Genomic DNA, 27225 nt, shown 5'->3' on the forward strand with positions numbered 1-27225 from the left:
TACTTCACTTTCAGTCCGCTAATTGCCATTATGGGCAGCACAGCTGTTTGAATAAAACCTGTGGCACCACTGAAATGTATCTTCCTCTTTAGGAAGTGTCCTGGTTTTGTTAAAAACAAGTTTCTCTTTTAGTGAATTTGCCTGTCAGCTAAAGCCTTCTTATTAGCTGCATTTTCCTGGAGAACCAGATACATGTTTTGGTAAACATAGCAATGGAATGTGAAGTTATTGATAACGAATTGATGCACCTCTCAGGAGAGGGGCAAGGAGAAACAGGTGACCAAGAAACTGACCAACAGAGCATGACATCCCATTCGCATGAATACTTCATATAAAAGTGGGAGATCATGAGGATCTCGTCCCTTTTTCCTTATGGCTGACATTAGGAGAGGACCTTGCGAGTCGTCCCTGCGAACGGAGGTCTAGTGACAGACTGAATCCAGCTCCGGTTGGCTGCAGAGTCCAATCCAGGACTTTGGTTGCCAGCCCTGCAGTTGCTGAGACTTTCAAGATTGGTTTTGTATATTTTGTATTATTTTCTCTATTCTTATTAGTAGCATTAGTAAAACATTTTACTTTTTCCAGCTCTCTTCTCTCTGTCCTTCTTTTCCTCCTGATCACCTGTCTTTAGTGGGAAGGGGGGAGAGGGAGGGGCTGAAAGGGGAAGCTGGGGAGAGGGGGTTAACAATACATCTGCCATGGTTTTATTGTCACCCCGCAATCTAAACCCTCGACAGGAAGTATGGGAGAGAAACATCTTGGGTATGCGTTGGCTGTCAGGTGGCTTAGTGTCCTGCTCCGCTCCTTGGTCCTTCTACCCTGAGTGTGTATTCTGAATGCATTTGGGCTGTCTCCTCCTGTAAATCAATTAGCTCCCTCTGAGATTAAAATTGTGTGTGCTACAGGGAATAGCTTAGCCCCACAGGCAACAGGAATGAAACGAGGCTGAGTTCGATTTCAATGCTGTATGAATACAGCCAGTCAGCTATAGATAGGATGAACTCTAAGTGTGGTATTTCACTATATAGGCTGAAGGTCAGGCATTACTTTATGGGGTGGATTCCTCTAACATGATAGTTTCAGTGTTAGCTGCTGGTCTGAGCTTTAGTTAAATACGATTAGCAAACACAGGAAGCACACAAAACACCTTCTTGCACTGTCATCTCAGAAGTTGTGTAGTGGAAAGGAAACAGAGAGAAAGGAAACTAAAGAAGTGAAAATAACTACCAAAGAGCCAGAAGTCTCATGAACAGTGTGGACTGAGAGAGTCTACTTGTGAGTCTTCACCAAAGTGGTGAACAGGCCATCCTCTTTGAGGAGTAAGTTTGAGGCAGTGTCACATTCAACTAGAGAGCCCTCAGAAAGGACTAGGACAATATTGGCGTCCAAGATGTGAGATACCCGATGCTGGAAAAAAAAGAAAAGAAAAACAGGTGGGTGAAAGAAGGATCAGCCACGAATGAAGACAGGAAGGAAATGAAGCCAACTCTGCGAGAAAAGCTAAATATTAGCATGTGCCATTTTGCTTGAGACACCAACTTTGGAAAGGCAAAGCAAAAGAAAAGTGAGATTCCAGTCAGAAGGAAAACACTGAAAATTTGAACAGCATGTAACTGAAAGAGAATATGCTTACTGCTAGAATCTTCAGCATTTACACATCCAAGAACCTCAGAGCCATTTGTAAAAGAGTTAGGTTAAGCAGTTTGCCTGACACAACTGAGTCACTGACAGACTTGAAACCAGAGTCCAGGAGGCATAACTCTAATCTCTATACCGCAGGACTGGATTCCAGACACAGCAAATGAAACAGCTGTTGAAACACGTATTTATCTCGTGGATAAAACATCTGATTGTTGAGTAAGTCTGCTGTCACAAGGTGGAACTATTCTTAACAGTATCTACCGTATGTGTGTGCATGCCTACGTATGTATGGGTATGCACATAGATGTGCATACCTGCACAGATATATGGAACTTTTGGGCACGTTCTGTGTCACTAGAAATGGTAGGAAAACAGGAAAAATTATCATAAACATTCAGTTGAATTTTTGAGCAATTCCTGTAGGTTCCTATTTTTATAACCTTTATCATAAACCAAACTTTTTATTCTGAAAGAGAGAACAGATAACCCAACTTGAGAAACCACACACAAAAGATTTAGAAATACCATCTTCTTTTATAAATTTGTGCCATGATTGCAGACACTATCCACACCTAGACTTAAGAGGCAAAATTCAAATACAGATTTTGATGCAACTTTCAATAATGGCTTAGCCCATGGGCTCAGTTTCAATCATCTAGTGAGAATGACTTCAGATTTTCTTGGAGACAGTGTAAGTGCTGAAGTTCCTTGTAAATTCCTTCTTAAGACTGAAGTGTTTAAGTTTGGTCCACTTGCAAGATATCATCTACTGCAAAATTTCATATTGATATAACAGTGTCTTGACTTGTTCAAGTATCTGAGAATATTCTGACCTTGTGTTTTAGTTTTGGTTTTTGATCTTTTCAGTTTCATATAGCGATGTTTAACTAGCGAGAGGCAAGATTAACTGCCTCAGGAATGAGGAAAGAGAGCATTTGCTGGCATCACTACTTACTGCTATTGTTACAACTGTGCGGTCTGCAAAGGCAGTCATCACAACCTTCTGCAAAATGTTTTCCTGTGGAAAGAAAAGGCTTACTTCAGTTACTTCATTCTTTTACATTTTAATTCATGTGTCTTCAAGCACACAAGAGAGAGGACCATGTTCCATACTATCTCTGATCTGTGCACCAGATTCTCAGTAATGAAATGCCAAATAGGGGATTTTCTGAAACATTTCATTTTGTCTTTTTTCCCCTCACCTTAGGCATCAGTCCCCAAAACACATCAATAGCAACAGCTGAAACCAAACACAAGAGAAAGGCAAAAAAGCTGTCAGTTTTTTCTGCTAAAGAGATCCCATGGCTGACATTTAGGGAAGACGATGCCTCCTCTCCTAGTGGATCCATGCATCAATGGTGCTAATCGCTATACTCACTGTGGCCATGTCAATAGATGCTGTGGCTTCATCCATGATGAGAATGCTACTCTTGCGGACAAAGGCTCGGGCCAGACAGAACAGCTGCCTTTGCCCTACGCTGAAGTTTTCTCCTCCTTCTGTTACCATTGCATCTGTAATAAAATCAGCTAGTTTGAATGTCACACCACTGAAATGCTGCATGGTCGTACAGTCAGAACCCAGTGATTTTGAGTGGGCATTGCAAATCTGGTAGGCTACAGGATAATATCATGGTAATATGAAATCCACTAAATATGAAAGGAAATGTGTGAGTTTCCTTCATCAACCAGATCTGAAATGATATGGAAAATGCTCTATCAATGTTCTAGACAAGAGCTACAGCTCTGCTATAAGAGCCAGATTCTGCTGAATGAGTGGAGGTAAAGCTGCTCTGTTTTATTTCTCTGCTGATAGTCACCCCGCTACAATGCTGAAGTGCTGCAGGATTTTTCTGCAATGAGTGGAAAACCAGACAACTCTTCAGGTTTTTAGTAAGAATAATCTCTCTAGGATAGAGACAGAATATTCATTAGGTGCCTGTCAACATCTGCATGATGGTTCAGAGTGTAAGATCCCATGTATCTGTTTATATGCGTGCATGCTTATGCATGCATAATTTCATTATTGGCCTATGTTCCCAGAGAGTTGATTCAGACATACCAAGGCCTCCTGGCAATGACTTGACCATGTTCTTCAACTGAGCAATCTCCAAAGCTTCCCAGAGTCTATCATCGGTGCACTTGCATTCTGGATCCAAATTAAAGCTGCAAAGAAAACCATAAGAGGAGTCTTCCTACTGCAATTACTGTCCATTCGAGTCTTCTGCAAATGAACATTTTGGCATTGTGTATGTCACTTGACTTCCATTGGACAGGCCGTGTCGACAGATTGGACCGATCTAGGAAGGTTCTTTCCCTCTTACATCCCTTCCAGTTCCACAGCACCCATCACAAACATGTCATGCAATGCTGCTTGTCACCCCCTGATGGCATACACCTACCGGATGGAGCCACTGAACAGTATTGGATCCTGGAGAATTATGGAGAGTCGGGAACGGAGAGTATGAAGAGGCAATTTGCTGATGTCTATTCCATCAATCACTATCCTCCCTGTTTAAAATAACATGCAGAAGACATGTGAAGGAACTGCACAAAGCATGTGACATGCAGGTAGCAGACAGAAAGGGACAACAGCTGGTTTGGGCTGGACTCCAGCTGATGAGGCAGCATGCCTCTGTGACCTCTTGGCAGTGTTATTTAAACATGGGGAAGGTGAATGCATGTAGTCACGCAAGCCAGAGAGAACCCAGCCTATTAGTGATGCTGTTTCTTTGCTCTCTTTCTTTTTTTTTTCCCCTCCAAACCTTCCCTTAAAGGAAATGTGTGGCTTCCATGCTATGTGACTGATGACAGAAGCAGAAGGCTAGTTTATTATGGGGCAACCTGAGCTTTACAGCCAAACAGAGCAAAACCAAGAGCAATGTATGGAATTAGCCACATCCTGCGCCTTTCTCTGTTCCCCTTGACTTGAACAGTTGCAGAAGATATTTATTTTGAGATTCTGCACAATTTCTTCTGCATAAAATAGGTATATATCTGCAATCTATACATAAGAAGCCAAAACAATCCTTCACACCCTAGAAGAAATGGGGTGGCATTAACTTTTTAACAAGAGGTAGATCAGAAAAACAAAAAGGATGTCCTTCTCCAAGGCATTTTAATACCATTCATGCTGGATCCTATAGCTCATTTTCCTTGGAGTATTTGGTTGTGAATTAGCCACATACTGTTCTGCTAGCAGACGATTACTGGAAGCAGTCACATTAATCACTCCTTAACCTAGTAGTTCATTCCCTGACAAGAAGCTGCCGCAACAGCTGGGATACTTGGTAAAGTAAGAGGATTTTTCCTTTTCTAGTCACTACTTCAGGTCAATGAGCATATGGATCTCATATGAAAATGTGATTTATGATGTGCTGAGTGTTGCAACTGCTGATATTCAGGCAAGGGAGGTGGGACAAACATACAAGACAAACTGGTTTGCTGCCCTGTAAGTAGAATAGGGTGAGAAGGGCAGAAGAAATCTCATTCCTTGAATCCTCGAACAAAATCTGGGAACTACTGATCCCACTGTCTTCCCCTGGACACAGAAACTTCCTCCAGGTTATGAGGAAGGGATGGGCCAGGGCAAACAGAACGAGGATATGGTAGGGGGTATTTTTAATAGGCTCATTTCTGCAGTTTCCCTGTGCATTACTTCACTGGGCAGCTGTGCTCCTCCTTGGGAAGTAGCTAACATTAAGTTCACTAGTTCTCTCTCCCAACAGTGAGGACCTAACCATGAACTGGCAAATACATGGATATCCAAAGCTGTGCACAAATGCCTACTCTGCCATTCCCAATTGTCATGATACTGCATTTTGTAGATTACTCTGTGTGGCCCTGTTCCAGTGAATGACACAATACCCACCTAGCTGGATTACCAATAGTTTTTTGCTTTTATTAGATTGTCAGGGGAACCAAGACTTCATCTGTAGCATGCAAAGTCCAATTGTTTTCAGACTTTCAGAAAGTCTGAATCTGGTTGTAAGACTTCAGCATGAGACATCAGTGACTGCATAAACTTAAGCAATTCCTTTTCGTCACAAATGAGGACATGAGAGAGGGTTAGCAGAAGATGAGGGGGACTAATGAGAATACAATTAATACGGCATGTCTTGGGAATAGGGGAATGCATTTTTGGTAGAAGTCAGGGTGCTCAAGGAAAAGAAAAGAGCAGTTGAAGAGACTCAAGGAAAAAAGTAAATTAGAAAGGAGTTGGGAAACCAGGAAGCTAATGAGGGATGGCCAAGAAAGAGAGAAGAGAAATAAGAGGTAGTTTGAATAGAGAGTAAGAAAAAGGAAACACTAAAGTACAAAGAAATAAGCAAATAGAACACATACAAATGTAAAGAAATAACAGAGACATAAGGGACCAAGGTGGACAACATGAAGGAAATCTTGGCTCTAGTAAAGTCAGCTGAAATCTCATTATGTAACTTATATTAGAGCCACAACCCCACCCAAAAGTGGACCAGTACAGAGGCCAATATTTGGTCTAGCTGAGAGAGAGAGGGATGTGCACAAAGGAGCACAATTAGAAAAGCTCAATTAGAGCTCAATTAGAAAAGGCTTAGGCATTCCCATTGGGAAAAAAACTGTGAGACAGAAGCAACAGACAACAAAAAGATACAGAAAGAAGATTAAAGTAGAAGGAAACTTAGAGCTGGCTATGAAAATAATTATTATTTGTTTGCACTATTCATATATCCAGGAATCCTGGTCATGAATTAGAAACGTATTACCATAGATAAATATAGACACAGAACCACAAAAAAAGCAAGTATTAGCTGCAACATATTTACTCGTCTTCTCACATCCTAATGGGGTTTCCCTAGCAAATGTTCTGCTAAATTAGAAACATGGAAATCTTTGAAACAAAAAGATGACTTTCCAGTAGGTTTCCATATTCCTCTAACAGTACACATATGTATTATAAATGCCAGGGTGCATATTGCTGCATACCAATTCATGCCCATTAGCTGCCAGAGTGAAGTGCTGCAGGAGTGAAAACATAGCGAAATCTTTCCAAAACTTTTAGTCAATTTCAGCTGTAGTTGTGGGAAACCACAATAAAATAAAAGATAAATATCAAGGGAATGGACTTGTTGAGTTCTAGTTTATATTCTCCTAATATTTTGACAGCTATCATAAATTAATTCAGTTACTCTTTAGAGAGAAATTTAGAGGCTCCAGAGAGTTGCATGTTCTTTTCTCCTATCTCAAAGAATGCCATATAGTTTTGTCAGAGCATCCAAAGACCCCCCCAAAAAACAAACAAAAACCCACAAACAAACAAACAAACCCGTGTGTAACATTTCCTGAAAGAAGCAAGAGCTACTCACAATTGGACCCTTTGTACTTTGAAGGATCAGGCATAACAAGCCCCATTTTAATCATGTACCTTCAGAGCCAAAGAGCCAGGATATAAACTACCAAAAAGTCTCCTTGCTTCTTCTCAAGAAATAAGGGGGGAGCAGATCAGGAGTGACAACATACTGCAGTGAAAACTAACCATCAAATATGTCCACCATTCTGAAGAACGCCAAAGACAGGGATGACTTGCCACTGCCAGTACGACCACAGATCCCAACCTGCAAAAGAAAGCAAGATGTTGTTACTTACAAAGGGAAGCTGAAAATCAGACTTGCAGTCCTTTGGGGAAAGCTGGACTGGATTGTCCTGCTGGTGAGTGGAAAGGTCCTTCCCAATGGCCAATGAGAAAAAAACGAAAGAGCATGGTAAGCACACTGCTCCTTTCTACCTCTCAGCATTGTAAGGTCTTGTCTCAGGAACATTTTTAAAACTTCAGCATTTTCTCATGGGCTGCAGTGACACTATATGCTGAAATTGTGAGACATTCTTGCATTTTTACTCAGTTGCAGTCTGGTGTTCATCTAATCTCATCTGGCCATATAGGCTCACTCAATGTGAGGGAGATGGACTTGGAAAGAAGTAGGACTCTCAGAAGTAAAACTGATCCCATCCAAGAATGAAATGACATCAGTGTCATTATTTGAACCACGCCCAGGGACCTCAGAGAGGACCATCAGTGTATATAGATGTCACACACCTTGCTCTTCTGCCACCTTAGGAAACACAATAAAGAAGGATCTACTGCAGAATGAGAACAACAGGCAACTGCTTGACACGGTACCTTTTGCCCTGGTTTGATATACGCCTTAACGTGCTTAAGAACAGGCTTCAGGTTGTTTTCATATCGAACGCACAAATTTTCAATCTTGATCTCCCCCTCCTGGGGCCAGTCTTTAGGGACTTGAGAGGGATCTGAAACAGTTACAGAAAATCAAACCAAAACAAATACTGTCAGAGGGTCACCCTTTATGACAGTCCCCTTTCCCCCTCTTTCCTGCCTGAGCACCTTCCTTAGGCCACTTGAGAAATGGAGTCCCACTTCCATGCTAAAAGGGAGCTTGGAACTGCCTGGTGGGAATGCCAGCACTTCACTTCCAGATCTTGGCACGTAAGGAGAGAGGGCAGATGCTAAAGTCGCTCTTGGCAATGAAACAGGGAGAAGCCAAACAAGCAGAGAAGAATGTAGTGTCAGTGCAGCGTTAACATGTTCTTTGGTCAGTAACTGGCACAGGAAGGGCAGTGCAAGGAAGGATGTTGTTACTGCCATACAACATGAGCTGTTGACATTATCACAGCTCATATTTCATCCTGGTCTGCAAATACACAGCCAGGTTTTTTCTCTAGACTAAGGAGGCTTGGCTTTCCATGGAAACTTGCTGACCTGTGAGCATTTTGGCTTTGCACTTCAAGGAAAAAATACCAATCAAAGCCAATTTGAAATATGGTGATTATGAACAACAACATGCAGATCAGAGAAGAGTTGCTGAGGTCTGATTGCCAATGTGGTCCTGTCCTGTAGACCCCAGTTGCTGCAAAGCCTGTGACTGATAGTGCTTTTCTGATTTTATCCATATTTTTGTTTTCTGAATAGCTACTTGGATGTTTCAGTCATCCCTCATCTGTAACTATACCCTTGTACTTTCTGATGGTATTACAGGGCTATGCTGTCTCCCTGGCATTTTGTAGGGGTTTTTTTATATAGAGTGGCACGGGCTACATATCTCATAGCTGCTTCTGTCTGTCTTTGTCATTCAGATTAGTGGGAGTTCCTACATGTCAATGAGAACAGGTTTGGGTGAAAGGGTTTTATACATTTTGCATGACCAAGTCTATTGTGATTTCACATTACCACATTAAAACCCAAAAAGATTAGAGTGCAATACCCAAGTAGCCATCATAGTTCTCCGACTCCATGTTCAGGAAGCTGTGTACTTTTTTTACTGCACCCATTTGCACCTCCAGATCAGCCAGATTCCTCACCACCCAGTTCAAGTAGTTGGTTATCTACATGACAAAATGAAAACAAGGAGAGGGTTCAGCCTTCTGTCTGTTCATCTACCTGTTTGCGAGTAAAGGTTGGATAAGTTTGGAAAAGTCTTTGGCCTGACTCGGCACAGTGGGTCTCTTATTGATGTTACAACAGCTCAAGACTAAGTGCAGCAGCATCAAAAATGTAATAAGCTGGTTGTACTCTAACAGAAATTACTCTGACGTAATAATTTAGTGCTCAGTATTCTCATCCTTGGTTTTTGAAGGAGAAATATGGAAAAGCTGTAGCTAGAGTTTGAAGATGTGACTGACTAAGGGAATCTCTTGTTCTTGGCATCTAGTAATCAGAACTGAAAGTCATCATCTTTAAACACGAAGTGATCAAAATTGGAAGTGCTGTTTGGAAATAACTGCATTTTCTAATATTTCAAAGACTACAACTAAAGATTAAGCAAGTTTGCTATTTGCAAATATATTGAAGAGATTTGATGGGCATTTCACTTCTGTTTTCTTCTGTGCATATTTAGATAATTCATTTCTCTCTGTGGAAAATTTGAGGGGTTTTAGCATAGAAATATATGATAAAAATGTAATATAAGCTAAATAGTATTTACTTATTGGTTTTTATTCCTATTTGTAATCAAAAGGATTTGATGAATAGTAAAAGTAATACTTGTAGTAGGTCATAGTTGATAATTTGCTGTCTAACAATACCCGGTAGCTTAGAGAAAGTGATCTCTGGTCAAGACTGACTATTTAAAGGCTGAAAACCATAAATTGATTTCCGAAATATTCCTAAGTCTCTATTTAAGTGTTCATATATAAAAAAACCAAACAACTGATTTTATTAGAAACAGTTTGTTGCCAAGAACCTTTGAAAACTGAAATACTTTACATGCCTGAATAAAGGTTTGGAAACTCATCTTACACAGTAAAAACATTCTATATACAAACACATTCAGAGAAAGGTTTTGTCATTGTGGGAGATTGCTGCATCTGCCAAATAAGTTTATTATGAATATATCACACTGTTATTATGAATAAAAGAAGCCCTGCTTCTTTTCCACTAACCTAACACTGATGCAATAGGTCTACCATAAATAATTTTCACTGAGATTCAGCAATAACATTTCTTGTCAATTTAGAGGATTTAATTGCTTGCTTTATCCTTAAGACAGAGTTATTCTAGGGGGTATTGTTGTCTTTGTTGTTCAGAAACCCGCTCATTCAGTGTGCAGTTTTTCAGTCAGGAAGTTACAGAAATGGGCACGTTTGCATGTAAGCTAAACACTCGGCAGAACTGCTGCTTGCAGAGAAGCGGGCTGCAATCATAGAGCTGGCAGGTTTGATAACAGAGCCTGGCATCCCATTATTTCAACCTTCATCACAGTTGTGCAAGAGAGTTGGCAGTGTTTATACAAGGGGAGAGAATAAGCTTATGGATGTCTACTGTAAACATAAGGCTGGTACAAAGAGTTTACTCTTATCCAGGTCCAAACAACAGGCCTTTCTTAGCTCCAAAGAGAAATTATATAAAAACCTGTCAAGGGACACAGCTGATGATACAGCTGCATTCAAAGCTTCATCAGTGTTATTGCGGGGCACCACAGAGACAGGTAATCACTTGGTGATTAAGCATTTCTTCCTCTGCTATGCCAGACTTCAGCAAATGGCTAATTTGCTCTAATTATCTGATTAAATACAAAGTAGCCAAAGATGATGCAGACATCTTCCAGATCTCTGCTAATGGTGCAGGATAACCAGGAATGTTTTCAGAGTGAAGTTGAAGCACTGGGATTGATTCTCAGTTGCTGGCAGATTCTCGCAGTGCTGCAACACTGGCACAAAGGGGATTTAAGGCCACCCTAAGGCAGCTGCGGAGAACTTTCTGTTGCAACCATGGGCTTGCCAGCATTTATGTGCAAAACCAAACCTCAGTGTTAGATTCGTACCTGTACCTCTCCCTCATACCAGTTCCATAAAGCAGCCAGTTCTTTGCCATGCCAACCATTATTTCAAAAATTCTTCCTGCCATTATCCTTATCCTACTTTTGTCCCCTCTCTCATGGTTAATTCAGTCATATTTCTCCTCGCTATGGTGCTTTGTACTCTATGCTCATGATGCACTGCTTTCTTTCTGCTACCTGTCATGATGAACCGTGCCTACCAGCCTGAAAGGTCCCAATTCCCAGATCCATTCAGAATTCCATGAACAATATTGGGCATTTGAGTAGTTTCCTTCCAAAGGTAGGACTGGCATTTCTGGTTCTTCAGCAATTATTTTATTTGGTCTCTGGTTAAACATTACCCAGGCTATGACAGTCTGTGGAATAGTATTTTTTGGCTGTTTTTTCCATGTACACGTGGAACCAACACCGCATTGTGCAAAACAGAGTGCACAGCAGGTCCTCTTATGCATTTTTAATTTTCCTGCTCTGTTTGGGAGCACGCAGGGCCTGGGAATGGTTGTGTTTTTTTAATTGGCTCATAAAACATGAAGCAAGTCCAAGTTGCCCTGAACTCTCTCAACTTTGGCTTGAATCCACTATTTGCAGGACTGTTTTTTTCAAGATTAAGAAAGCTGGAAAATAACCGTGTATAAGCATCTAAAGAAATATCATAAAGTTAATATATTGGTCTGAAAGTTCTTATGCTTTGCCTTGGTACATACCGTCAGAGCGTACAGGAGACCTAGCCCCACAAACCCCGAGGTAGGCCCTTCTGTGATGGAAGTGACAGCTGCAGTCAGAACTATACAAGCACCGAGGTAATCCTGGAATGAGAGAGAGGAGGAGAAAGATTCTAGACAACATTAAAATGCTGCAATAAGACAATTTCTTCAGATACAGAGCACTTTTTTTTTTTTTCCTGGAAAAGGTCAGGCGTTTTGATGGCCAACCTGAAACACTCTCATGGAACTTGATGAACACAAGTGAAACAGGCCAGTGTATTCTGCAAATCCAGTTGGGCTTGGGTATCTTGCTGTGGCCACCCCAAAAAGAGCAGGTATCAAAAAAATCTAATGAGCACATTAAAAAACCCCCATAAAAATAGCATAATACTGACACCCCTGATTCCTACCACTATAACAGATCAATTCTACTCTTTCCACTCTTCATCAGGTCTTCTCAAACATGGGTTTGCCTTCTCAAAAAGGACAAGTGACTTCACAAAATCCATGAAGACTTTTGGTAGAATTTATACAGGTAATGCTTGTGCTTTATGGACACAAGTGGGCAGACTGACATGAAGTGTCTACATGGTGCAAAGGGACACTGTGCATGGTGAAGGCATCCCCAAGCCTGCTGTACACTCACAGCCTGCAGTGAAATACTATGTGGGTACTGGCAGTGTGGACTCTGAAAGCAGTACAGCTGTGTAATTGGGGTGCTGCAAATGATCTACTAAGACTTACTCCTGTCACAGCACTTTGAGTTTTGGAGTTGACTCCATGGTAGATACCTGAAGGATCTCAGCTCTGTTGTGTGGTGATGACTTGCTTTATAGAAATTTCTGCATAGGCTAATGTATTAGAACTATCTGACTTCTCACAAGCTCTGCAGGAGCTTGAACCCGTCTTCTTGATGTGTACCACAGTTGTGAAGTGAATGCCACATGTGATCTCATGTAGTTGTCAAGGTGCCTGATTAATGAGACTGTTGGTATTCCCACTCTCTCACTGCTCCCTGAATCATATTTACTTTGGATTACAGGGTTAGCATTTTCCATCCATTTTTTTCCTTCTGTCTGATAAAATTCTGTCTGGAATCTTTCCCTCTGAGATGTGAAATGAAGGCTGCCTAGTTCACCTGTCTGTAAAAAAGTGTTGATGAGCAGATGACAGATTCAAACATAACATCTGCTGAGGGGTAAATGGACAATGGTTTCAAGTCTCCACCAGCAGTTGGAACAGGACTTCACAGCTGTTATTAAACCCTACAAAGTTTTGAGTGATATAAGTACCACTGTGCCTTTAGGCAGAGCTAAATAAACTATTCCTTGGCACAACCACATTATTTCTAATGCTACGATGAAACGATATGTATTCTTGGATCAAATTAATTCTGGATGTAAGCAAGTCCAAGACTGTGAGGCATTAGCAGGCACTGCCACAGTTTATTCCAGGATTGGTTATTGCTGTGTTATTTATCTGTCTTTGATTTGGAAGCAAGGTCAGCTTGATCTTGGATACTGCAAGAAACTGAAAGCTTCATGCACGAAGGAAAGCTGTGCCATCATAAGAAATGGAGCACAACCTTGTTGCTCTGCCAGTGTACCAGGAAATGAAGGTAAGAATACAGCCTTTGGAGTAAGGATTAATCATGTCTATTATTATTTGTGTAAAGCAGAATCAGGTCACTGCTCTGTTTATTCAATGCTTTCTTAGTCTCAGATGAAGAAGAAAATCACAGTGATTTTGCTTGCCTCTTCTTGCCTTGCAAATCAGGAAACCTTCTCATATGCTGTCCCTGAAGAGCCCCCATAAAAGCTAGGAGCCTGTCTCACTGGCATTGCCTGTGTTGTGCCACGTTGTCATTTGTTTTTCAGTTGGACACTAGTTCTGCCATCTTTCTTGATATTGCACAGTACTGCAAATGGCAGAGTATGGGCTCACAGCTGCAGTAAGGGCATTGCAAATGAGGGCTCTGAATTACACCTGGGGGATAAAATCTGTTGCTGGAGAGATACCTCAGGACCTGGAAGCTCAATGGTGCCTAAAACAGCCCCGGTAGAATGATGGCACAGTTCACAATACTTAAAAACCCTGCTCTTCTTTAAAAGTAGTTCCTGCTGCTGCAGGTCTGCAGATGCTGCACAGTAGTAGAGAAGGCTTTATTTCAAGTTATGTAAATGTTTGTTCTTGTGCTCTCCTCAGACGCTAGACATCACAACAGCAAAATATGAGAGAGACTTGTATTTTCTTACTCCTGGCCAAGAAAGCTGAAAAAACTCCATGGGTTTAACGTAGATCTATTTTAAGGAACAGTGTGTATAATCTCATTGTGAGATTAATTCTCGTTATTATCTTCTCTGCATCAGACAAAGTCTCTGTTTGCTTCCAAGGTTTCAAAACCATGGCTAGGACTAAACTGAACGTACCGTCCTGACCTCCAGCCATCTGTTGGCAGCCGATAGAAATAAGTAGGCAATGTTGTTCGTGTCCGTTAGCTCTAGCATACGTTGTTTAAATCTGGCTTCATGCCTGCCAAGAACAAAGTTGTTATATTACAACACATTACACACTTGTACACAAGAGGATGAAGCATTAAACTCGTCTCTCCCTTCCCTCCCTCCAGTCCCAAACTATTGCCCGTCTGCCTTTGCCAAAGTTTGGGAAAAAAACTCTTCCCTAAGGACCTGTACCTGCTGCCAGGACTTTTCATAATCAGATAGCACTACATGTATAGCGGGGCAGAATTTGTTCAACAAGCCGTTATATTGGACTAGACTTTGGATCGGAGCCTGTCCCCTCAAAGAGACTTCAATGCCAGGGTGCTAGGGACAGGATTTACTTCCCAGAGCGTATCTGCTTTTACAGCTGCAGACTGTGGCTGCTGCTGCCATCCAGTCCTCTCACAGGCAAGTGCTGCCATGGCCCATAGCTTCTTCTTCACAAGCCACTAGCAAGAGAAGAGCAGAGGGTTCACCTGTGAGCTTAAAATCGGATTTCAGAAGTCACCTGTCCAGCCGCAGGATCTTCAACAGCAGACATCGCTAAGGTTTTGAGTAACGCAGACTGTAGATTGATCAGTAGATCAATACCTTTCAACTACTCAGCTCAGCTGTTTTCTCAGCTGGTCACACATTGCCTGAGCAACTTGGAAAAATACAATGAGGGAGAGCTGTACACCATTTCCGAATTACAAAAATGAGTGGTGCTACCTCCACTGTCACTTGTTTCTCTCTCCCTCACCTACTGCCTGTTATGTTTATAAAACAGTGCAAGGATGACAGGGTGCCTAAAAGCAGAAGTACAGCTGGGGAGGGAGGGGGAAATCTCTGTCGGTCTAAGTGTACTAAATTCATGGCATCTTGCACTACTTTAGGTATGACCTGCAGTCAGATGGAAACTATTTTGTTGTTTCATATTCTACAGTTTGTTAAATACCCTCACTTGAATAAACTAGTTGGGCCTCATTCAGCAGCTTTATCATCTGTTTTGTCATGGCAAGCTCTACTGTTTCAAAGTCTCAAGGCCCTGCTGTGAAGCACCTGTAACCCCTGTTCTGCCAAAAATCTTCCTTTTTTGCCTTTTCCCACTGATGCTTTATTTCCCTCTGCGCAGCTTGTAAACATGGCAAGCAACCTCCCCAAAACAACTGGTAACAGTGATGACGTGGGGAGGACCAAAGATGCACTGACTATTCTGCTCATCTGCCTTTCTGGCAGTGAAACTCCCATTTTCCTAATGGAAAATCTGACATGCTTAATCTGTATCTTTTCATCCACGTCCAGCTCATCTTCTGTGTAGTTTTAGACTTTTATCCTGTCAGATGACAAACAGCAAAGGTCACTGAAACTGCTTTCTGATCCAACTGTGCTACTTTGTGGTAAGTTATGTGAGGAGCTACTCTATTTAATTCTGGAACATACTGAACTCAAACTGCAGAGAATGACTAACAAGACTATCAGCAAATATGAGCTTAGTAACAAAAAGTACTGGAGACTTCAGGTTTGTTTGACAGTGGAGCACAGTCAGGGAAATTAAATGGCTTTGATTAGCACCAGAGATCCTGGAAAACTGAAGTGACAGTTATGATGCCAAATCCTGCCCTAGGGCTGCCCTTTGGTGTCTGCTATCCAAGCCCACATTGCCATTTTGTAAGGCAAAGAAGAGTTGAACAACTCCTAAGAAGTACTAAGCTCCTTCATCTTTCTCAGGAGATAATGTGATAAAAGGCCACTCTGGACCTCTCAGGAAGCACTCACCATACATCAGCATTGGCTCTTAATCATGACTTACTCTTTCAATACATCTTTCTGGTTGATAAAGCTTGTTAGAACATTTCTTGTTGACCACTGGTTCACATCTCTTCAACACAGTAACATTTTTGCTTGTCCTGCCACAGTCCTTACCACAGCACTCTGAACTAATAGCCTAGGCCCTAAACCTAGCTTGAAGTGATGAAGCATTCTTAAGCTGATCAAATAGGTGTGTAAATAGCATTGCAGTGAGATCTGCACTGGTTTGAAATCCTACAGTGTACAGAATGAGTGCAAGTTACACTTATGGGGGAGCAACACCAAGCTAGCACCTTGACGGACTCGTGCTGGCTACAATGTAGTGAATATACAAGGAAAATTTAGCCTATATTTCATGCAGTAAGTGGAGAATAAAATATATATTCATGGAATGTTGGAAAACTGAGCTGAACCTTCCGGAATTTATTTTTTGGTTTTGATTTGCAAGGCTAGGTTTTACAATGTTAAGATGAAGTTCTGTTCTGCCGTAGTTTTCTTGGAAAGTCTTTCTAGTTGCATGAGTACTTTCAGCTGGAGAGTACCATAGTGATGTTTCCCTGCCTGAGGAGTGGGTTAAATACAGAAATGCTTCAGGGGCGCTTGGATAGCACAACTTGTAGGATATAGCAAGGGAGGGGTCTGAAAGAACGGTGCTTGTGCCTGCCTGGCAAAGGAGAACTCTCTGCTCTCCAAGTAAGGCATGGTTAAACTAAACACCTTAAAAGTTTCAATACTGTACCCTAAAAAAGTCATCAGCTTTAATTCAGCAGAAAATCGATACAGGTAAATTAAATGTGCACAAGTGTTGAGAGGCACGGCAAAGCAACACGAAAACAAAAATGTCTTCCTTTTTTTGAGATGACTTAATTGACGTCCACCAAATCCAATAATTTGCCCTCAGACATACTCCAACAAGCTGCACAGGCCAGAGCAGAACTCAAACCTCTCTCCAATCATTTGTTTTACAGACCTGAATGCTCTGATGGTGGTAAGGCCTTCAGCTGTCTCAGAGAAGTGACAGAGCAAAGGTAGCTGGGTGCTGTCATCAAGTTCCTGGAGGTCCCTGGGAGCACAAAAAGCAACAGGCAGCCAGTACAATGTCAACATCTCTGTCTGTAGAAATTTTACTGCATAACAGACAAGAACAGAAATTTTATCTATTGCACATATTATTTTCAGGATCACACAAACCAGTATTTTCTATAGTCTAGAAAGTCCCTGACATGGGAATATCACGTGTCTCTTTTGGCAGAGGAGCTTCTGAATCACCTCCCAGCCACCTCCACATATCTAGCTCTTGGTCACAGCTAAGCTTTTCTTTGTCTCACAGCAATAATGACATTATCACATCTGTCCTGGATAAAAACCTGCTGTTAATTTTTATCTGGCCTAACAAAAAGGGTGCCTTTCCATATAAACCTTGCCTCCTTTTGAGTATCTGTAAGTATCATAACATGCTGAACATAAAATATAACAGACTATAGCATACTTTCTATTTATAGTGTTTCAACATTGGTTGAAACGGAGAAACAACTGACAGAGAAATAATCTGAATGAGAAATTTCCTCAATTATTGAGAAATGGTCTTTTCAAGACCTGCATGGAGCAATGACATTTACGTCTAAAAAGTTCCAGTCTTCTGAAACAGAAATGGTTTCCAAACCGTGGAGACAAATACATCTTTCTGCAACACTCTGCCAGTTGTATAAACAGAAGAGAGGTTGGATCATTAGATATTTAAACTATATATTAAAATCTTACGATGTTCGCACACTGTAGTTAATAGACCAAGAGAAATCACTGCTCCACGATGCTGAATGTTACAGTGTACAGAACTGGATTTATTGCTTATGTTTTGATTACAAATATGCTCTCTTTCAAATTTATGATGGAAAGTACACAGAAGTTTTTGAGAGATGTAATGGAAAATACAACAAGGAATCAAAGAACTGCAATAAATACTGTAAATATTTGCATTTCTAAAAATTAGTGAAGCTTATAAGCCTGGAAACTACTGCATGCAAGTAAGTTATAAATACTTGCTGAAGCTATTCCTTCATCCTACATTTCCCAAGACGATTTTTTCTAGAAACAAATTAGATTTATTATTTTCTATTGTAGATTGAAAGAACACAAGTCAACCCTGGATTTTTCACAAGTGATTTAAAAGAGTTTAATTTAAACAGATTAAAAAAAAAAAAAGCGCACTTGCTGATACAGATTTTCCTAGAAAACTGTAGGGGAATAAAATTAATTAGGTAAATATGGATATCCATAAGATCAGCGACTGCAGAGCCAATGCATGCACGTGTCTGTGTGTGCTGACCTGCTGACCTATAGGGTTGATCAACTTATCACTAGCCTGCATAGTATGGCTATCAGTACAGCATGTGGGAAAACCAGGTTTGGACACAGATGGAGACTTTATCATCAAATATAAAATCACAGAGAGAAACTGTTTCCCTGTGGTCTAATATGTCAGATTTTGCCTGCTCTTGTGTATTTTAAGAAGTTCAAATAGTGTGCACTGCTATGTGTAGCAGGACAGGGTGACACTCAGAAGACCATAATGCATTTAAGAATGAAAACCAAGGCTCCTGATTCCTTAGCCTCCTTGAGAACTAGTGTACTGCCATGTAGAGCATTAGTTTGGAAACTTGGTGGGGAAAGAATAAGGTTTCTATAAAAACTCAAAGAATTTAAGCAAATTATTTCAGAATTAAACATTCTCATTTTGTGAATTCTGATTATAGAGTTTTCTTATTAATAAATCTCCTTGGGAATTCTGAGTGAAGCTGATGAAAAGTAGGTTATAGCCAACCTAAATCATTGATATATCGCTCTGTGCCCCTCCTGCTCTGTTGATTTAAGGCTCAGGCTACCTGAATAAGAGTGCTGTCCATGAAGCCAACTGTACTGGAACGCTCAGTTGAAAATCACTGTGCCTCTTAAGTGGATGCTACCAAAGAGCTGTTGATGTGTTACCACGTGCATACTGCAAAGACAGGGCCAAAAGTCACAGTTGCTAATGATGGTAGGCTATTTTGGCCTCCTAGCAGGTTAGCAGGCACCTTGACAGGTGGTTTTAAGTATCAGAAAGTGAAGTAAATCCAGCTAGAAATCTGGCTGATAAAAAAAAGAAACAGCATGACTGAATTTAAGAAAAAACTTGGAATGGATTGCTTAAGATATTCTACTAAATTACATAATGGATTTAGCACTAGAAGCATGACCCTAAGAAACCATGACACACTTCTTTGCTGAAAAAAAAATGTACTCTTTACAGCCAGCAAACCATTCTGAATATGAAATGTTCTGTACAGTAGAAATTACTTCCTGTAGAGTTTTTTCCCAATGTGAAGAAAAAGCCATGACTGAAGTTAATCCAGGAAGCTATTTTACATTCTCTACTAACCCTCAAAAGGTCAAAGAGGAGCTTTGAGCAGATGTGGGCTGGCTCAGTTGATTAACAAACTTCATGCTCCTCTGACTCTATAGCCAACCATGTACAAAAGTGATGCAACTAGTGTTACTTTCCCAAATAGCCCATTTGTAGTCAGGTCAGCTGGAAACATCCTCTGATATATGTCTCAGACTCAGGATCAAAAGCAGGATGCTATGGCTATTTTCCCCTAATAGTAGCTCCTATAACATCACATACCATCACAATTCTTACGTACAAATTTTTTAGAATAAATTTTTAGGTAGGTTTTTAAACACGTACTTGGAAGCAACTCTGAAATATTTCTGGATGAAATAAAATGCTACTCCAAGAGGCACGAGGGCAACAAGGAACCATGGTGTGGCATAGGAGATCATTCCAATGGCTGACAGGCATAGTAAGGTGGACCGGCTAAGAGACTCCAGGGTAGGAGGAATGTGCTGGAGCGAAACAAATAACAAACGTAAGGCAAAAGTCACCAGTAGTACCATGATACCATTCTATGATTCTACAATTCTATGAGTCCATGATTCTATGACATGCCTTTTTCTATACAGAACCACAGGGAAACTGGAATTATACTGCTGTGCACTTCATTAATATTATCCTTATATCAAGAGACTTTACATTTTTTGGGGGTCTGATATTCAAACGTGCAGAGGTTAAAAAATGAGTCACCTTTATTTCTAAAGGTGAGTGTTTCAAAGACCATGGAGAAATAGGAGCCATTTCCACTGCAGGCAAGAAATAGAAAATTGTTCTCTATATCTCAAATATTTAGAGAAACAGCATGCTCTTTCTCAGAGCCTCTTCATTTTCCTTCCGTGTTCCCATCACCCTTACATTCAGGATTACTGCTCATCCAAACATTTTAATTCACAGCAATGGTGAAAGCATCCCTTCTTCTCCCTGAATGCTCTAAATTCACATGTGCTGCAGCCAGAATGGAACATCTACTTGTCCCATATAGTTCAAGTTACTGTATTTTACCCTGTTTCCTGTTTTAAGTCTAAAATACGGTGTTTTGTTAACCCAGGTCTCCCACTAGAAATAACTAGTCTGCATAGGCAAAAAATTAAGAGCCACCATCTCATGCCATGCTTATTGTAATAGTTACCTGCCTTCATTGCTACAAACGTGTGTGTACTTTCTATTTTGAATTTTTCTAGTGTCATTCCCAGAGCCTGTTTTTGATATCTTTCTCAACTGAATATTTGAATGCATCACCTTATTCAGTAGATAAGTGAAAATTTACAAAGCCAAGATGTAATAAAACAGAATATGTTGATATGTCTACCTGATCAATTATATTTGTATCAGCAGAGAAGCGATTCAGAATTAGTCCCAATGGGGTTGTATCGAAGAACCTGTTGAGGAAATTAAAACCAAAAAGTTACCTGAAAGCGAATTCCAGTTTTGGATAAAAAGTCTGATCAGAGAGAACACAGAGCTGTGTCCTGCCATTTTGTAAACCCAAGCAGTAAATATGAATAAAATGAGATCATAATGCCTGCATCCTATCTAAATGCTTCTCTTGATATTTCTACCCTCAAAACTTTTAAGTCTCCTCTTCAAAAAACCTACCATCTTGCCCTCTGCTTTTTCATCCACACTTCCTCAAGATTTAAGATCCCATCCAAAGAACACAGCCTGTCCTTGGCTGCTACTCAACCTCCTGCTTGGTACTGTACACCAGCACTCTGTTTCTTTAAAGCATCATGATAACTGTATTTGTTGTCACAGAATCACAGACTGGTTGGAGTTGGAAGGGACCTCTGGAGGCCATCTAGTCCAACCCACCTGCTAAAGCAGGTTCATCCAGAGCAGATCGCACAGGAATGTGTACAGATGGGTTTGAATGTCTTCAGAGAAGGAGACTCCACAACCTCTCTTGGCAGCCTGTTCCAGTGCTCTGGCACCCTCAGAGTAAAGAAGTTTCTCCTCATATTCAGATGGAACCTCCTGTACTTCAGTCCATGCCTGTTGCCCCTCATCTTGTTGTTGGGCAGCACTAAAAGGAGTCTGGTCTCATCCTCTTGACACCCACTCTTGAGATATTTATAAACAATGATAAGATCCCCTCTCAATCTTCTCCAGGCTAAACAGACCCAGCTCTCTCAGTCTTTCCTCATAACAAAGGTGCTCCAGACTCCTAATCATATTTGTAGCCTTCCACTAGACTGTCTTCAGTAGTTCCTTGTCTTTCTTGAATTGGGGAGCACAGAACTGGATGCAGTACTCCAGATGGAGCCTCACCAGGTCAAAGTAGAGGGGGAGGAATGGAACATCTATTTGTCACATGTACTCTCAGTACTCTCTTGATCCACTGGTCACACTTTTCCTAATGCACCCAAGATGCCATTGGCCTTCTTGGCCACAAGGGCACATTGCTGCCTCATGGTCAACCTGTTGTCCACTAGGACTCCCAGGTCCTTCTCCACAATGCTGCTTTCCAGCAGGTTCGCCCCTAACCTAAACTGGTGCCTGAGGTTATTCCTCTCCAGGAATATTCCTCCCCTACACTTGCCCTTGTTGAAGTTCACCAGGTCCCTCTCCACCCAACCCTCCAGCTTGTCCAGGTGTCACTGGATGGCAGCACAGCTTTTAGGTGCACCAGCCACTCCTCCTAGTTTTGTATCATCAGCAAACTTGCTGATGCAAGCATTGTTTTGGCCACCCTGCAGCCTGTGAGGGACTGTGGTTATTGTGCACAGACCCTGTCCCCAGCCATCAGAAGCAGCCTGGTGTCCACATAGGTTGACACCATGCCTGTTGTTCGGAGTTAGAGCTGGGTGTCCTGGAGCTAGAATCACACTCAAATCCATCCTTGACACTCCAGCTTGGAAGGGGGTATGAGGTGTCTCTCACATTTCAATCAGATAAAAAAGGGGGAAGAACTTCACATGTTCTCACATGGAATTTTTTTTCTCTTATTACCTCACTAGTTATTTTCATGTTTTGGGGCCTTGAAGAAACAAGGCAAATATAGGAGCTTTTCACAGGGGTACTCTCCCTATTACAAAGAGGACACGATTTGACCATGTAGCTTTTCGGGAGGAATATTATTTTTGTCGTACCTGATTGGGCCAAGGATGATCTTGTTGAGGAGATTATGATGTAGGTTCTTGGCTGCTGTGAGGCCCATCCACTCCACAGTCAGAGATGTGATGAGGCAAAGGACAATCCCTGCTCCAGAGAGGATGCTGAAGACAGCTACATGATAAGTCTAATAAAAGAACAAATACATCAGTCCTAGAAATAAACACATATTTCTCTTTTCTACTTGGAAGTTCCCAAGGTAACTGGTAGCAATCAGCTAGCATGTCCCATCACATATATTACATAGTTATATTAATATAATCTTCTGGAAATAAAAAAGCTATGGTGGAACTGCAATTCATTAGGTTCACATAATCAGAAGTTCTGGCAGCTCTAAGATCCTTCAGTCTACTGATGAGTACCCTTCAAGACCTTGAAGTGATAGTACTTAGAACTGTGAAGATAAACTAACTGGATAAATACAAAAGTATGTAAACTGTTAGCCAAGAAACTCAGACAACCAAAGTAGAACCTCTCAAGAACTAAGGCATTTGAAAGATGTTGGAAAGTTCCACTTTGTTAAGTTAAAGCACCACTAAAATTACCAGAGCAAATCCTAAACTAATCTGCCAGGGCTATAACACAAGTAAGCCTTCTGAAAGTTTACTAAGTGAATTCCAGTGAGATATTTGTATATGAGTCAAATTTACAGCTATAAGCAGATCATCTTTAAGTCATGCGCTTGAAGAGGTTTTTTTTTTCTTCTTTCTTTTTTTTTTTTTTTCTGCAGGACATGACAGGACAACCAGTACCTGGGAAAATGGGGCTACTGACTTAGGTGTTAAAAAGTCCACATGGAAGAGTTTAGTATGAGGCTTCTTCCTTCGAAAAGCCAATCATTTTTCTAACCTCAAATATGCTTCTGTTTCACTTTTGCATGTTTGAAAGGACCGATAAAATTTGAATTATCATATGTGTTAGCATAAACAATTCATCCATCCTATACAAAGGCCAGTCTTATGGTATTTATCTGTCTTTCCAATCTAGTTGGCTTATAGATGAACAGCAAATAATTATTTTAGAACATTTTTCCCCTGTCAAGCTCCAAGATATGGCTCACCTTATCTGTGCTCTTATCAACGTCCTTGACTTCATTTTTATTGTCCATGGATGTCCATGTAGCAAGCGAATAATCTATGGCCACTATAACTGAGTGTTTCAACAACTTTGAGAAAATCATCAGAAAGAGCAAGAAAAATCCTCCAGAGGTTAGATATCTCCAGCAGGTTTTCCACGGCATCTTTGTCCTGAGTCTCAAGACAGTTGACATATTATCATCTTCATCTTCTTCCTCTTCTTCCTCTGTGACTCAGAAATTTGATCAAGTTAGCTTGGATGCAGCACTAAGGATTATACCTGTTTTTACCGGATTTGGTTGGCTTTTTAATTTGAATTCTAGTTTTAATGTCGAAAATAAATTTGCCACTCAAAACCAGCAAACATTTCAGACATATCTTCATAAGACTTCCCCTGTCCTGACAAATTTTTGTAAGTCAGGTATTCAGTACTATTTATAGTAGAGACTAGGCCTTTCCCAACCTGTTCAGCTGCTTTTATTATACAGCCAGCATAGCATTTTGGGTCACATGGAAGATTCTAGAAAGCTCTCCAAAGCTTTACATTCAGAGACTCTGTCACCTGTTGCATAAAAGTACTCAATTTTTACTTTATTCCTGAGTACCAAAATCTTGTCTATATAAAAGAGCACAGCTGTGGGATTAACATTTCTTCTACTCTGATCTTTGACTATATGATAATTGTTCACATTATACCGAAATAGAATTGGTGGAAGACTTCTGCTATGGGAAATACATATTTCATAGGTGCATGAACATTGCACTTATATTTTTTTTCCAGGTAATAAGAATATACATCTGACAGCCTTGCAGGCCACACTTGGGGAAGAGAAATGGTCACCTGCTCTTGACAGCCCTGAACTGACAGTATTTCCATCCATTTCTGATTTTGAACTTTAAAAATGAATTAGTAAGTGATTTCTTGAAAGTTGAAATTCTACACTATTTGGAATACAGAGACTTTGTGTACTTTTCCTAGGTCACATAGAATGCAATGTCAGATTATATTTCTGTCGTGAAGTTACCGATATGTGTTTTTTGATCTGAATGAACTTAATTTGCTGCACCCTTATCCCTGCACAATTTTTACAGAAATCTACGGAGAATCCCTTGAACAAGTCATGTTCTAAACAGATAAAAGTATGTGACTTTTCACTGTTATTACCAAGTGTCCCCAAAATCTTCACACTTCATTGCTAAGAATTGCCATCTTGGTAATAGAGTAAACAAAGTGAAATGTTAAAACCTACCTTCATCTTCATCTTCCAGTTGTGATTTGGATTCTCTGGGGTACATGGCCCTCCTAAGGGTTTTTCTCTCAAGAGTAGTCTGGTCAGCTTCCATATCCTGTAATAAGGAAATGTATTTATTAATTTGAGAGCTTAGCTCTCTGCTACTGTTGTAGCACCAACAGTAACCTCAGAAAGACTTTATTTGGACCACTTAGCTCACAAAATGCAAAAGCACGGTATTTTATGATTTATCTTTCAGAAAATCCTTCCCTCGCGCTTTCTTCCATTCTTTCATTCCCTCGCTTCTGGAATGATAAAAACTTCAAAAATAGTATTGAGAGAATCCCAAATGCTCATAGCAATAACACAATAAAGGGCTAAGAGATACTTGAGGAAGTCCCTCAGTCTGTCCCTTGCCACAGCAGAGGATCAGTAGTGCACAGCATTCCAAAAGGATGTTTGTCTAATGTGTCCTTCAAACCACTCATTACAGGGGTACTACACACTTCCTAGGCAATCTATTTGAGTCCTTCAAGTTCCTTACAGCTCATGTGGTTCTTTTCCCTAAAGACTACTTTAAAATTTGTGTCCTGACATTGGTTATTTTTCAGAAATCAACTGAGAAATACTTCCTTTCAGAAAGGTCATCCTTGCCCAAATGCTCCTGTTTACCTTTTCCAATTCTTGATCTTGGCGGTTCATCAAAGTTTTCCAGTGTTCATATAGCTCAATATCCTTGTTTTGGATATCCTTTAGTGTCCCTTCTCTAAGCACCATTCCATCCTTCATTGCTATGATCTAGGGCAGAAAGCATTCAAGAGGTCTACTTAGCAACATATACACCATAAGCACTGATATGGATTCTACAACACATCTTGGTATTTGTGATATTACCGTTACGGAAATTTCTGTGTTCACTGTGTCCACTATTTTGCTAATTACTTTTAAAGTTTGTTGACACACCTCATGAACTGAAATTTCTATAAGCCATGCTTACCCATACTTGTAAAAAGCATGGACAAGACATAATAAGTAACAGTCATATTTGCTATTAAGTCACAATTATTCAGTGGCTTTCAATAAAAAAAAAACTACAGAGATAATGTAAAAATAAAATTGTTCATTCTACTATAAAGCCTGTATTGTGTAAAGCTGCAGTTAATTGCATGACATACGGAATTAAGGAGAGACTCTTACAGAGAAAAGTAGTGCTCTACGTTATTAAATGTTATCGTGCTAACATCAAGTGTATGTTCACCATTAGCAAATCTGCATCATGGTATCTCTTCTCTTACCCAGTCAGCATGTGGTAGATATTGTAACTTATGTGTCACCAGAACAAGAGTCCTCTTGTCTTCTTGGAGAAACTTCAAAATCCCTTCCTGCATTAAATGATCACTTAAATGAATGTCCAGTGCAGAGAATGGGTCATCCTGCAATCGAATAGAATAAAATTTAAAAAAATTAGAACACAATATTAAAACTAGGTTTTTTTTCTTTCAAGAGTTTTTTAAAAATAGAAAATGTGCCATTACTACTGTTTCATCTCTCTCTGATGACAAAGACCTAGTCATAGGGCTGCATCATGAAAGAGTGAGATAGAATCCATCATTCTTCAAATCATAGCAATAGATTAAGTTATTTTTTTTTGTGTCTAGATGTGTGCAATGCTGCTGTCACACTGACAGCATGGAGTAAATCTGATCAGGAACACGAGAACTGGAATTTCCTGCCCAAATTTGAAAATGCCAGGATCCAGAGCCAAGCTTGGGCCTAATTTTAATGGGAAACTGGCACAGGTAAGATAAAGCAGAGTCAGGAACTATTCTAATTTCCTGTAAACTAAAGTGTAGGTGTCCTTGGTTTTCACTTTCGGTGCATGTGGCTAGCAACAAGACAATATTAAGATAAGGATATTATAGGATATTATATGCAAACACTTCTCTGAGAACAGAAGTCCTTGTTTAATTCTGAAGAGCCCCTCATGAGCAGTAGGCTCCTGAAATTCCTGACATGCCTTGAATTTAGTAACAGAGGAGAGGAAGTTTGTCCAAATCCACAGCAGTCTGCAGGAGAGAGCTGAACCCCAATCTGTTCATTGCTCACAAGTAGTTGCATTATGGTGCTTTTCCTTAGAAGTTCTGCTGGTTTCAGTGGAACTATGTTGACAGCAGTTCACCACCGAGAGCAAGCAGAAGTTAGACAATATGTTCTGCTGTTCCGGTGTAGGAAATCCCACCTTCATCAGTCTCCCAGTATGTTTTGATGCTGCCTCTGGTGGATGTTTATTTCCTATCTCTGTAATTTGGATTTGGAGTTGAATACGAGGCCCTATAGTTTTCTAAATCTAACATAAATTTTCCTAAAGCTAAATATTAGGAATGACAGTTTTATTACTGACTTACCATGC

The 27225-nt window shown here is 40.4% G+C and overlaps 1 protein-coding gene across 1 annotated transcript in view; it reads right to left on the reverse strand.

Moving 5' to 3' along the window:
• Window positions 1-27225, reverse strand: part of ABCC9 (ATP binding cassette subfamily C member 9) — a gene marked incomplete at both ends in the record, with an annotated part of 64787 nt that overhangs the window by 349 nt on the left and 37213 nt on the right. Inside the window, 17 exons of the mRNA XM_080364112.1 lie at window positions 2597-2659; window positions 3020-3153; window positions 3701-3804; window positions 4041-4149; window positions 7154-7232; window positions 7796-7926; window positions 8898-9018; window positions 11675-11776; window positions 14104-14206; window positions 16937-17029; window positions 19691-19848; window positions 20706-20775; window positions 22486-22634; window positions 23568-23809; window positions 24834-24930; window positions 25488-25613; window positions 26111-26248. Coding sequence (XP_080220238.1) covers window positions 2597-2659; window positions 3020-3153; window positions 3701-3804; window positions 4041-4149; window positions 7154-7232; window positions 7796-7926; window positions 8898-9018; window positions 11675-11776; window positions 14104-14206; window positions 16937-17029; window positions 19691-19848; window positions 20706-20775; window positions 22486-22634; window positions 23568-23809; window positions 24834-24930; window positions 25488-25613; window positions 26111-26248 — 2019 coding nt within the window. The remainder of the gene's footprint in view (window positions 1-2596; window positions 2660-3019; window positions 3154-3700; window positions 3805-4040; window positions 4150-7153; window positions 7233-7795; window positions 7927-8897; window positions 9019-11674; window positions 11777-14103; window positions 14207-16936; window positions 17030-19690; window positions 19849-20705; window positions 20776-22485; window positions 22635-23567; window positions 23810-24833; window positions 24931-25487; window positions 25614-26110; window positions 26249-27225) is intronic.

The sequence above is a fragment of the Nesoenas mayeri genome (assembly GCF_963082525.1).
Source record: "Nesoenas mayeri genome assembly, chromosome: 1".
Taxonomy (NCBI): Eukaryota; Metazoa; Chordata; class Aves; order Columbiformes; family Columbidae; genus Nesoenas; species Nesoenas mayeri.